The 12,688-nt window shown below is 48.8% G+C and overlaps 1 protein-coding gene across 3 annotated transcripts in view; it reads left to right on the top strand.

The window, feature by feature from the left end:
• Nucleotides 1-12,688, top strand: part of LOC122381232 (medium-chain acyl-CoA ligase ACSF2, mitochondrial-like) — an 82,192-nt gene that overhangs the window by 49,661 nt on the left and 19,843 nt on the right. For all 3 annotated transcript variants that reach the window (XM_043365180.1, XM_043365178.1, XM_043365179.1), the window contains exon 11: nt 8,404-8,514. In XM_043365180.1, the coding sequence (XP_043221115.1) occupies nt 8,404-8,514 (111 nt within the window). The remainder of the gene's footprint in view (nt 1-8,403; nt 8,515-12,688) is intronic.

Here is a 12,688-nt window from a genome sequence, read left to right as displayed (position 1 = left end):
GTCCCATTGTGCGCCGCGGCCATCGGCGGCCTGCATGGGATTGATCTGCTGACGGCGGCCAGGAGACGCTCACAGAGAGCTGCAGGGTCAGCACTGGCGCTGAGCCCACTCGGTCAGCGACATACCCGCCCCTGCGGACCGCCGCCGCAGCCCCCGCCGCCGCCCCCGCCCGGACGGCCGCCGCCCCCGCCCGGTACCTGGCGGTGTCGCCTGTCGGACTGTGTCGCCACCGGGCTCGATCCGATCCCCCGGGTTTCCCGGCGCTGAGACGGCCCCAAGTGGCCGGCCGATGATGACACCGACACCGGACGGTGGGGGCGTGTCCCGTGCAGGTGGGACGTGGGAGGCGATGGGAGGTGTCCCGTGCAGGTGGGACGTGGGAGGCAATGGCCACCGACTGTAAAGGCCGCCCCACACTGGACCCCGCATGCGGGTTGCGAGTTTTTGAGTTTTGCGGTTTCTTCAAAATCAGATAGTGCAATCTAAGCTGAGTGACCCACACTACCATCTAACAACCGTGTCTGCATGTTTTTAGCTTGAGAGCGACCTTGTATCGCATTCCAAAAGTTAATTTTGAGCCAACTTTCGATTTTCCTCGCTGCGAGGTCTGCGAGTTCTGCGAGGTTTGCGGGTTTTTCGTTGGAGTCGAATTTTGGTTCGTTGCGCTGGTATTGCGACTATATGTAAGTTTCTGAAGGTGTACCGGCTTCACTGCATTCATGAAGTTATCATAAGGGAACGGTCTTATCACTCCATGGTTAAGTATTATGCCCGCAAACTCAAAACCCGCATGCGAGTTCCAGTGTGGGGCGGCCTTAAGTCACTTTCTCACTCGCTGTGCTCGCTGTGCTCGCCTGGGCTTGTGCTTGGTTTTGTAGATTTTAGTTAGTTAAAAGAGAAATTTTGTCATTTATATTCCATATTAATTTGGTAGCATATTTGAGCCAGAAAACAGTAGACAAAAATCAGCCGCCCTGAGGTTTGTACCTAATTATATCAAAGTACCTATACCACGATCTTTTTCATAAGGATATGTCAATTGTCCATTCGTATTGACGGCATCCTCGAATCAGCCTACATAAGAGTCAAGTCGTTCGAATGAACGTCTTATTTACTTGTCAGGGTGAATAAGCGATACACTCGCATCTAAAATAATCAAATCAAGCTGAGAAACTCGGTTTCTCCAAGCTGCACAAAACTGACACAAATGCATCGTTCTTTTCACCTCCACTTTGCGCTCATCTCGCGGTTCACGGGTCGATTCTCCTGCACGCTCCCGGTCGCGTCTGGTCCATTAACCGACCAGTCTAGTGGTCGTCGTTTCGCCGCCGTGATTGCTCATCCCTATAGTCCTGCGGGCCAGTAATGCTCTCCGTAATGACAATGGTCGCGGTTTCATTCCGATTTATTGGCGAGGTCCCGAGATTAGGTGGCTTGTGGTGAAATGTGCGAGTCGTCTGTCGCGGTCCACTGGGATCTATGGCAACGGCTAGACGGACCACCTCTGAGACAGACGGACAGCGCCGCGCTGGGGCTGGCTGAGACGCCTGAGTTGCTCCGGACGGATCGGTGGGCGGTGAATGGGTCAGGTCGGCCGGAGGGCGGTCTGCGCGCGCTGTGGACTCGATCGAGCTGAACTCTGATATAGTCGTACCGTGGGGAAATATTTGCCCACGACGACCTATCCGGGCGGCCCTCAGCAACAGCCGGCCGGGCATTTTGTTTTTATCAGCGTCCGACGTCTGATGAAGTCGGTCATCAGCCTGAATAGAAAGGCTGAGTTGTTTGTCCCGAACGGGACAGGCGCGCTGCGTTTGGGCCGAGAGTGGCCGCCGGCGCTCCTTTTGAGACGGCTCCACCGCTGAAGAGGCCCGGTCTGTTTTTAAATGGCACGCGGTGTAATTCGCGACCTCCTGCCGCCGAGACCGAGCCGAGTCGGATATCAGTCAGCTCCAGAAAATGAGAGGAGGATTAGGGCGGCGCTGTTTCGTGGCGGAGTCGGCGACGGTTCTAGCTTTGTCGACGCTTGGGCTTTCCTGGGGTCACTGAGGCTAAATGTGTGAAATACAGTAGGGTATCAGCGTCATTGCTCTGCTCTTGAATTGCCCAGCCTAGTCTGTTGGCGGATATTAGATCATTCATCAGTGCGCTTGTGTGCTTATTAATTATGGAGAATTATTGTGATCCTCTTACCCAATTAATGTTGATGAGGTTTCTCGCTTCAGGCCGCGATTACGGGCAAATCACTAATGACATCGGAGAATATGAACACACCGTCATAACAGTCTGCTTCATTTATCAAATCTGACATATGCGCCAGTCGTCTCCATATGTCCTAATGTATCCAATGCATTTGTCCAGCTGGGCTAGTGCCCATTAGTTAAGTGCCTCTTCTGTACCTGAATAACCGACTTTTGCTTTAGCATAGGCCACCTGAAAAGCTTCTAGATTTTCCTTATCTCATATGCCTTGGGTTGTGAAAGTATAGTACATATAACATAGCCTGTACGGCTTTTTATGTGTGTAGGCACGGTAATTCCAGCCAGCCGGAGGGAGGGAGGGGGAGGGGGGTTCTGGGCCCATGGATTCCCCGCCGTCTCCGCGCTGTCGGCGGTAATCACATCAATCTCTCTCTCTGGCTGACACAGCGTTTGACGTAATGACCCCACTGGATAACACAGCATACAATGAGACCCTCTTGCAGCTTAGCAGAGCTAAGTACGTTTGTCACTAAAAAACCTTTCTAATATCATGTATTTATGTCTACACGTGCTCAGATAGGCTTACCTACACGCGAGAGCCCTATTGTGCTGTGCTTGTATCTATGATTTCTTAGAAACAGAGGCATTTACCTGCAATGTTGGTGAAGATTCAGTCATTTTCATTTTGCATTTACTGTAACCCATCCTGATTCACACCACATTTTCCTCCTCTCAAGTTCCTCATTTTGAGCGGCACCTGGCCTGTCGGAATCTGCAATATCCGGCGGGGCGCGCTCGGCCGCCCCGCTGGATGCCCGTCGAGCTGCGGTCTCCCGTGTCCCCGTAACGAGGCCATAGAGCTGCCAGCCAGCGCCGGTTGTAAACCGCGTCCCAGACGAGCGCGCGATCCGACCACTATCGAGCCGCGTAATAGTCCGCCCGCGCCCCACCCCCGCCCCTACCCCTTCCCCTCACCACCCCTCCCCCGCTCCTTAATCAGGGCTATGGCGGAGCTGCCCCCGGTGCCGGTATAGCTCCTTTATAGCTGCAAGTACGCGGCGCGGCGTGAGCCAGGGTTTCAATCGACTTCGGTACACGCTAGGCTAGACAGTGCATACGTGCATCAGTGGTGAGAGTTTTGCAATGTGTGTGACTACTTTAGCCATTCGTTGGACTGATTCCATGTATTTTTGGCCTGTAAGAGAAGCGAATTTGGCCTGGTCTTGATGCGCTTTTCGTCTTTCGCTTTGTGCGTGCATGGAGAGGAGACACTTGCACTCGCACTCATAGATGGCGTTACTAGTACAGACGCCTGAAAGTAGCCTGTACCGCATGGCTTGGTTATGCGCGCGGACAGCAGAGCGCGCAGCATATCGTCAGATAAGTCCTGTTCTAAGAAGTCAGATTTTACCCATATCCTACTATACCTATAAGCCTAAACAGTCACATTAATGTTCAAATTAACATTGGCTCGTTTTTCTTGTGCGTCATTCAGCCATCATGACCTTTGGAGTTGCATCCCGCGCCTCGGATGGACGGTAGCAGTATCGCTCATCCGTGCCCGCTATCTGAGTCCCCAGCCGCCCTAGTCCATCATGCGGTGACTGCAATGGTCCATTAAATGAATCCATGTGATGAGAAATGATTGCGGGGGCAACTTGAGCCGTCTGAATGGCCGCACCGAGATAAAGTTTCCTGTTTTGTGGCAGACTAATGGGAGATGACCTTCTTCATGTGCATTTACTGCTACAGTAAATATGAAACAAAATATAATGCAACAATACGTGTAATACAATACTCAGGCTATGCTTCTACGCCTAGTTATGGGTATTATTTTAGACAGTACTGTTCTAGTGCTGATAGTATAAATTGGGAGATAGAAAGCATACCTTTGATAAAAATGGCTGTGAAAGGATACATGCACCCGACGATTGGTACCCTATTTCGTAGAATTTCATGAGGTTCCATGAAAGCTTTCTTCCGCTTCAAAGCTGCTTTCCTGATTTTATCAGGCTGAATTTTACGACGATTTCTGAGAAACATATGAATTGTGATATAATGATCGTCGAATATACTTAGTGGACGATCATTATCGACAACAGAATCGATTGATAAAGATCGCATTATTGTTCCATTCAAATCACTAGAAGGGATAACTCATACAAGATGGAGGCAAGGCATAGCATTTGGAAGACTCAAATGTCAGCTTTACACAAAGTTTCGCCTTCATTCCGAGCCTGGTTTCCTTTCAAGCACACCACGTTTGATTGTAGGGTGGGTGTGCATGTCGCTGTGTTTCCGTCACTATTCCCCGACTGAAAAAACTCCTCACAGTGCACGTGTGGTGGTTTGACCCGCGACCATGTACCCTTGTATTAGGTTTCACCACAGTGTCCGTAGACAAAGTGGCTCAACCATCTCCCCCGTATCGGTGGCCATTTTCGTGACTTTTCTCGACCGTGTGTTGGTCTGTTGTATCAGATACCGACAGGGTGACACTCATTGGCGCCCAGGTCACGCGCACAGATGGTAAATAAGCGCTGATGGCTCAAAATAGCTGGCAACACTCGACAACAGCCTCGGCGCCGGTCGGCAGCGGAAACCAGGGCCAGCTTGAACGGTGTAGAACACGATGTGCTTGAAAAAATGCGACAGGTCTAGCAAATAAAAGACATGTCCTAAGATTGAGTATGCGAGTGATTTCTATCATGTTATATGCACCTGGCGGCGTGGCGTTCAGTTCCCCTTCGAGAAGGTTCATTGCTGGTCCATGAGGTAAGCGTCAGTTGAAATTGGTTACTTGGAATGCTGCGATGTTCCTAGTCCAAATCTCGCATAATATTTTTTGCATGTCCTTTCGTCAAGGCATGGCTAAAGCGAAAAAGACATTGGGTGTACTTAGGGCTCATGTGTGTTGAATACATAAGTTTGTAATTCTTCTATTCGAAACGCCGATTTATTGTTTACAGTTTGACTGATCTTAATGCTTTCTGTCCGTGCCTGGCTGCGTTTTTCTCACGTTAGCGTTGAGGCATTTTCGTTTATTATTCGTTTATTATTTCTCATAAGCGTCTGCTTGAAGACGTACTTCAATCATAACAACTCAAGTGGCAAATGTCCAAGACAGGAACATCCATATAATGCATTGTGTCATACTACATAGACAGCGCACACAGATAACACTGAAAATAGATCAAAGAGGCGCTTCAGTTCTTTTACCATGTGCAATTCTAATAATAGCCGCGTGAGCCAAGCCACAGACGTGTAGTCTTTATCTATCAGTGTGAGAGTATTTCAGAGGTCGCAAATAATTACCGAAGTGCATTGTTCTTCTAGTTCGATGTGCTTCTCGTTAAATACAGTACCTAGGGGAAGCGGGGGTAACACCGCCACTGTGGGAAACACCGCCACCCCATCTGGCGGCGAAAGTATGAAATGTGAAGTGTAAAAATCCGTTATTTCCTATTAACCGCACGAAGGTAAGCGTCTTCTGATTTGTGTTCCGGTGTTTCAGTGTAATCGAAGCTCAATGTGGGCATTTAAAGAAAAATGCACATTCTATTATAAAAATTCGATGAGTTGGGAGCACTTTTGAATGTCTTTAAGTAGAGACTCATTTTGATTTACTTGATTACATCGAAAAATAACTGATCGGCTTTGTCCAGTAAGATAGGTTTGCTTGAACCGTGTAGTACATTCTTGCCGCTGGCGATTTTTGCTTATGATCACTTATTGGGGAACACCGCCACCCCGTGGCGGTGTTACCCCAATTGAGGTTGCGGTGTTTCCTGTTTGTAGCGTGATAAGTGATGAAACTCCAAAGACACGCTTCATTTATGTTCGTAGATGTTCCTAAGCCGGGAAAAAGCAGCTTATTTGATTTTTTACTTAATATTTTTCATGCATCCCGACCAAGCACTTGCCAGCTGTATAAAACTGGCAAACAGCTGATGAACCTATACCTATTTAGGTGTCCATTACCGATTATTTGCGAAAATTACCACTACGGACAGGAAACTCATCGCACGCGATCTTTGAACAATTAAAGGTAGTGTGCCACCTTTGAAAGATTTCCCATTTTATTTTTCCTAGGATAAGAAGCTTCTGTTTTTACCTAATATCGCAAAAAAGTCAAAAATGGGCCTGGAATAGTGCCTTTTTCGACTAAAAGTTTTTCGGTTTTTAGATATGTATAACAACTGTAGTGGGCTCACCTGCAAACAGGCGTCGGGCAACAATCGCGAATGCGGCGCACTTGTGACAATAAGCAAAGGTCATTATAGTGTTACGACCATACGACGTACGGGAATGAGTTATCAGCTGTCTAATCGTAGACAACACAATGTCGAGCCTTAAACTGTAAGCCCGTATTGGTATTGTTTCTTTTATTTGGCTGTCGAACATTATTTATCGTTTGAAATATGATTTTATGTAAAATAATTGATATGAAAAAGCCGTCTTATAAGTTATGACCCCATTTCACCACACGCAAGTGGCAGAAATGACAATGATCAGCTGACGCATTTTTCTTGGCCGAAGTCAGAGCGCGCGGCCCGACGCACCACGCGTATTTGGAAATTCCGACCTCGACGAGCATCAGAAGCCACCTAACAGGCGTGTTCGAAACCGCAGGAGATGATGATGAACGGGTTTATCGAAACTTGATTGGATGAGCATATCGGTAATAGCGATTTCAGTGTGTGCATTTATTGTTCATAGTGGTGTGAAATGTGGTTGGGGTACGACCGACAACCCGTCGGGGCGAATTTCGCACTGGGGTACTCAAAATTTGAAGAATTTAAGACGTTTCCATGAGTTTTGAAGGTATGGATAAGTTCTAAAAATCCGGTTCTCCTTATCTGGGCCATTAACTCCATACGGTCCAAGAAAGCTGGCACACTACCTTTAAAAGCTTTCGTAGGAATGGGTTGGGTTAACATCAACACCGGTGGCGGGGTTACCCACGTCCCACACAATTTGTAGGCAGCAAATATGCAAGGTATTTTTAAAAGTCGTGATACATGAAAACCTTTTAGGAGCATGCAAAATAAGTTCCTAAAACACGTGAGAAAATGTTTAAATATTGTAACCAAGACAATAACTACCAAGAGGCTTCACACATATTCTCTCATTATGGCGAAAAGCTTAGGGGGGCGGTGTTACCCCCGCTTCCCCTAACATACCTTTTCCCGGACCGGGTAATATCCCACAAGCACGAACAAGAACCAGTCAATGCTTTCAGCGCAGCCATTTATACTTTGAGCCTGATATGAGCCTGACAGGCTTGGTGTTGTAGAAACCATTGATCGTGCTGTGAATGTGTTATGTAGATAAGCAAATTGGCTTCAGAAATCTCTTTGCACTTTTGGTCCTTTAACAAGCTGTCAGCAGCTGAGCAGTCCAATATCTATTTCATATACCACTCGAACGGCTACAAGGCAAGCGCTATGTTGTATGCTAATCCAATCTAGCTGAAAATGCAGCTGGCCCTTATATACATTTTAAGACATGTGGTTCCATATCATTTTTGTACATGATAAGCTTTCACAACACCATCTGTTGCTGCTGTTGATGTTGTTTAGAACATTCGATTCATCACGACATCCACCGCATTGGCCGGCTAATTTTCCGTGGTGGGTGTAAGCTGCTCAAGCTCATGCTGTGTGTGAGTGTAGCGTTGTGCAATTTTGTTCCATTTCTGACAATCAAACCTCGAGCATTGACAATTTCAAACTCCGATTCTGATCAGAAATTAAGAAGGCAGTATTCTATGGGAATCCGCTGACTTGGTTCAGGCCAGGCCGTGTTGAACGGCTCAGTGTGCACTCAGTACATCGACGATAAATTGTGATCTGGGAGCTGGCTGCCAAAACAAGCTTATATTGGAAGCGTGGCAACATTCTTCAGCCTGCCATGAGGCGCGACGATAAAAGACAAACAACCATGGTGGCTGGCGATCAGAGTTCAATTACAGACGGCGGTTCGCGCCGCTGGTCACGAGAGCAATTTATTTTCGGATACAGCGTGGAAACAAATTTATGGCCCAAAAATTAACTACCCTCATGTGCCCAAGTTCTTGCCCCTCACCAGCAGTTTTGCGCGGCAGATGCGGCAAGGTTATAGATCGCCCATTCACCCCGTGTTTAGTTCGTGTTTAACTACCCGAGAGCGGCCTTCTGACCGTAAATCTGGCTGTGCACAGGCGTTCGGAGTGCCCGATGATCGGATGGGCGAGGAGCTGGCCGTGTGGATTCGCCTGCGCCGGCCGGACTCGGTCTCCGAGCACGACATCAGGAGCTACTGCAAGGGACGGGTGAGTGGCTCTGGTGGTGCGACGCCGCAGCCTCGGCCGCTGGCGCCGCTCGTGGCAGGGTGATGAGATCATGGCTTTTAGTGTGCCTTTTCCAGTTGCATTTCGTGGTTGTTGCTTTTTTGTGGATGGAGCCTCGTGCTGTGAACACATTGGGTTATGTTTAGCACTGCGAATGATTTTTATTTCCTACTTTGCATTGCCATTGTCACCCTATTTTTTTGTCATTTCATTCTCGATGGTTCTAAATTCCAATAGTTATTATTAGCATCAAAGCAAAGAGGTCATTTTCATCGGAGAGAGCTGCAGCCAAGAAGCGGATGTGGCTTTCATCTGAATTGGCCGGCATTTCGAAAACTGTGCCCTCATAAGGTTTCCCTTCAACATGTGCAGTCTTGTATTAAATTACCTCTCTTCAGTTCCTTGAACTAATATCGTGGAGCCCAGAGCTCTGCGATCAAGCCAAACGGGACGAGGAACTGACTGTATACACAATCTAGTGGAATAACAGTTTATGAAAGTGATCAAAGAAAAATTGTGCTCGCTCAGAGTTTCTGTCAGGTGGCCTGTGCAGCCGCTGGCAGTGCCCGAAATAGCGCCTGGGAATTTCGCATGTGTTAACAAAGTGTTCCGGTCGTCAAAGACCGGCTTTTTACGGACATACAAGCCATGATCTATTCCTCAACAAAAGTCAGCGGACACATCAAGTAATCCATATATCCCGTTTTGAACTCCGATTTCTAGGCCGTAGGTATTCGTCCATATGTTCATAAGCATTATGCATGCGTACCTAATCGTAAGTGGCAGATAATACCGACACAACTACATAGCGATCGATTGCTTTTGATACTAACTACACACATTTAACGGCTAGCCTCTGTCTTTTCTTTATCATGGTTTGATATTCCAAGGAATGAGATCTTCTTTAATGTTGCTGTTTCAAGGATACACCTTCTCAATATAAAATGTGCGGATGCCTGCTTTCTTTATTCAGTTAAAAGCGTTGTCGAGCGTTCCAAAAGAATTTCAAATCCCTTGTCTTTGTTCTTCAGACATTCTGCAAGAATACATAATTCGGTCTCGCAGGCTGCAAGCCATTATGAATATTGGACCGTTGTTTTGAAAGCAAGCAGCGCTGTGTCGTGCTTTCAAAACTGATCCATTTGAGACTCAGAATAATCGGAAAAAATTCGCACCATGTTCTGTTTATTGCATCGCAATATTTGGTTGCTATCTGTGTGTGGTGTAGCATCGACTGAATATGCCTTATCCTGGTCCAAATGTGCTGTCTCTGCATATGTCTTTTCCCTTTCCCTTTTTAACAACAACGAAGCTGCAGCTATTCTGCGGAATATAGTGATGTTTCTCCAAGTTTTCCAGCAGCTTCCAGCAAACAGTAGCGGCGGAACACCTTCAATTAAGGGGGGAGGGCACTGCCGACTTTTGGTCCCATTCTTTCCATGCAACGCCCATAGGGCTAATGTTAAAATGCCAAAATGAAAGGGGGACACGGTGCCCCGGTGCCCTCCCCGTTCCGCCGCCTATGCCAGCAAAGCCTTTTTCTATCACAACGCAGTGCTTTTCTGGGCAGGGGAAGGATGCACAACAGTCGATATCCGAATGTGTTATGCATCTAGGGTCCTTTGAAACCATATACGACGTCCGATCTAGTAAACACACTATAACGGGTTATCTCAAGCCGTAGGTATGGCGTCACTAGTATTATTTGGCGTAGTCTCGGCGATATTGAGGCCGAACCGTGACGGATGCTCGTAACAACGTCACGAATGTTCGTGACGTTCGTCTCGTGTGTTCGTCACATCCGTAACATGTATTTGTCACATCTTTCACCTGGTATACCGCGCAGGAGACAGCGCCGTGCCTCACTGTCTCTGCGCCGTGCTTTACCGCCCTGGCGATCCCCGCGGCGCTCTCCCCAGAGTGAGACAAATGCGCCCTTTCCGCTCGGCTAATGTCGCTGATAGTGAGACGAAGTGCCGGCGCGGCGCCTCACACCACAGCCGTCTGCGCCACCGCGTCCGTCCCGGCACCAGACGCGCGGCGCGGCCCTTCCTGCCACCGGTAACGTGCGGTGATTGTGATGATGGGCCGGGGCCGGTAGTATGTGGCAATTGTGATGACGGGATAGCCGTTACCGAGACCGCGGTCGGTAACTAGCAGTGACTGTGAGAATGGACTGAGGCTGGGAAGGATCCGCGATTGTACGGATATGGTCTGGGAGCAGGCAGGAGTGGCGCGGCCTCCCACGGGGACCGTCCTGTCGAAAACAGCATCAGCACCACACGCCAAATTGGCGCATCTGCCCCGGTGGTAAACACCGCCGTGCCCGGCGCGCCGGCCGCCCCCGCCCCCGCCCACGGCGGTGGGTCGGATCACGGCGCCGCCGCTCGCGTTACCGGCTCATTAGCGGCTGATGCGGCGGATGTGCGGCGAATGCGCCACGTTTGGCGCAGGGGTGGGCGGCGCGGGTGGGCCGCGCTGGCAGGAAAGTGGTCTGCGGTAGGTATCCGTATATGGTGTCACCTGCGATGGGTGTGAGGTGTTACCTGCGGTAGGTGTGAGGTGTCACATGGAGTGGATATGGACTTTCGTGCGGAAGTGGTGACGTGCTCTAAACAGCAGATGGTACATATTGTGTGGCAGTAATTATCTTTAGGCATAACATACAATAATGGAGAGCAGTAATCTGCGCTGATTATATGGTCCTTCAAACATATACCTTCATACTTGCAGGATTACCGTCTGTTTTAATGTTTTTTGTTTTGTTCTTTGTTTTTAGGTCCTACGATGATGCGTTGTTATCTATTTTCGAATGCGCTGGAAAGTGTTATTTACTGCTTATATTCATTAGTTGCAGGCTTTTCGCCTGCTCGGACTCAGCGTTTTGAAGGCTAATTGTGTATTGTGTAACCTAATTATTCAGAATCTATTTTGGGATGTTATTCTGTCTTTGTCTTTGTCTCTGCTATGGGATGACACGATTACGAAAGTCGATCAAAATACTAACGGTGATCAAATGAAGTCATTGCGGCTGGCCCTGTAATGAGAAACTTTCAACTAATTGTGCTAGGGTTGTGAACAGGGGCGGATCTAGGTTTTCGATAGGGTGGGGCAGTCAAGCACAGGGGCGGCACATTTTCCGCCTACGGGGGCGGCATTCATAGGGTCTGTTCCAGTTCAGTGGAAAAAAACGAGCTTGACGGCCGTCACGAGACGCAGCGATTGATATTCAAATTTAGGGTCTCAGGTCAACTGGTGACATCTGGTCAGGTAACTTACCCTAAAGTCGGGTTTTTGTTTTTGGCAAATAATTTTGCAAACAAATGGCCACAGAGCAAAATTTAGGCATAATCGTATTCCTCTCAAGCTGCGTCGCATGTTGTGGGTACTTTTTGTTCAGTTAAGGTCACAATCAAGATTGACACAAAGGTCGTCAGGTCAAGCCCCCTCAGGACACTGTTCGGACTAGGTCAGGTTGCATATCAATCGATTTGGAAGCTCATTGCAATCACAATGGTGCCTTTCCCGACTCTAGCTTAATTTGGTCGAAAGTTGTTGCCGACAAATTGCACCTATGCAAGGCGGTACGGGCGACAGACTCAGCGCTGCTGAGCCGAACCGGCGCCGCCGAGCCGAGCGCCGTCCGCGGTCGCGGGACGCTGACGTCCCCTCTGACCCGGCTGGCCGGCCGGCGCGGCAGGGCGGCTCCCTGTTTGCGTAGGACCGGCCCAGGTCCGGGCCATTGTGTGGGGCACGCACGTGCGCGCCCAGCTTGTGTGTCTTTCGGGTGGAGCGCTGGACGCCCGGGCCATTTTTAGCCTTTTCTGTGTGCTCTGACCGTCCTCAACGCGTCTTGTTTTCACCCCCTGTCGCTGTATAGAAACTAGTTGTAAACACCCCCGGCCTCACTTCATTTTCGACTTCGACGGGGATACTGCGCTGCCCCTAGCTCTCTTCCCGGTACGTTTCGCTGCCTTGTCCGCCAAATATAGTGAACTAGAAGACAAAGTGTGTGAGAAGCCTGAGTGAGAAGTGAAATAGTGCGCGGTCTACACAACACACAGATGAGATATTCGACGGAGATGCGGCAGGCGTATCGGTTCCGGTGACCAGGTCTACTGACTATCCTTTTTTATCCTAAAACATTCCTAAAACT

The sequence above is a fragment of the Amphibalanus amphitrite genome, unplaced genomic scaffold (genome assembly GCF_019059575.1).
Source record: "Amphibalanus amphitrite isolate SeventyFive unplaced genomic scaffold, NRLGWU_Aamphi_draft 000116F_arrow, whole genome shotgun sequence".
Taxonomy (NCBI): Eukaryota; Metazoa; Arthropoda; class Thecostraca; order Balanomorpha; family Balanidae; genus Amphibalanus; species Amphibalanus amphitrite.
Note: the sequence above shows the minus strand (reverse complement) of the source record. Positions and strands in the feature narration are given on the sequence as shown.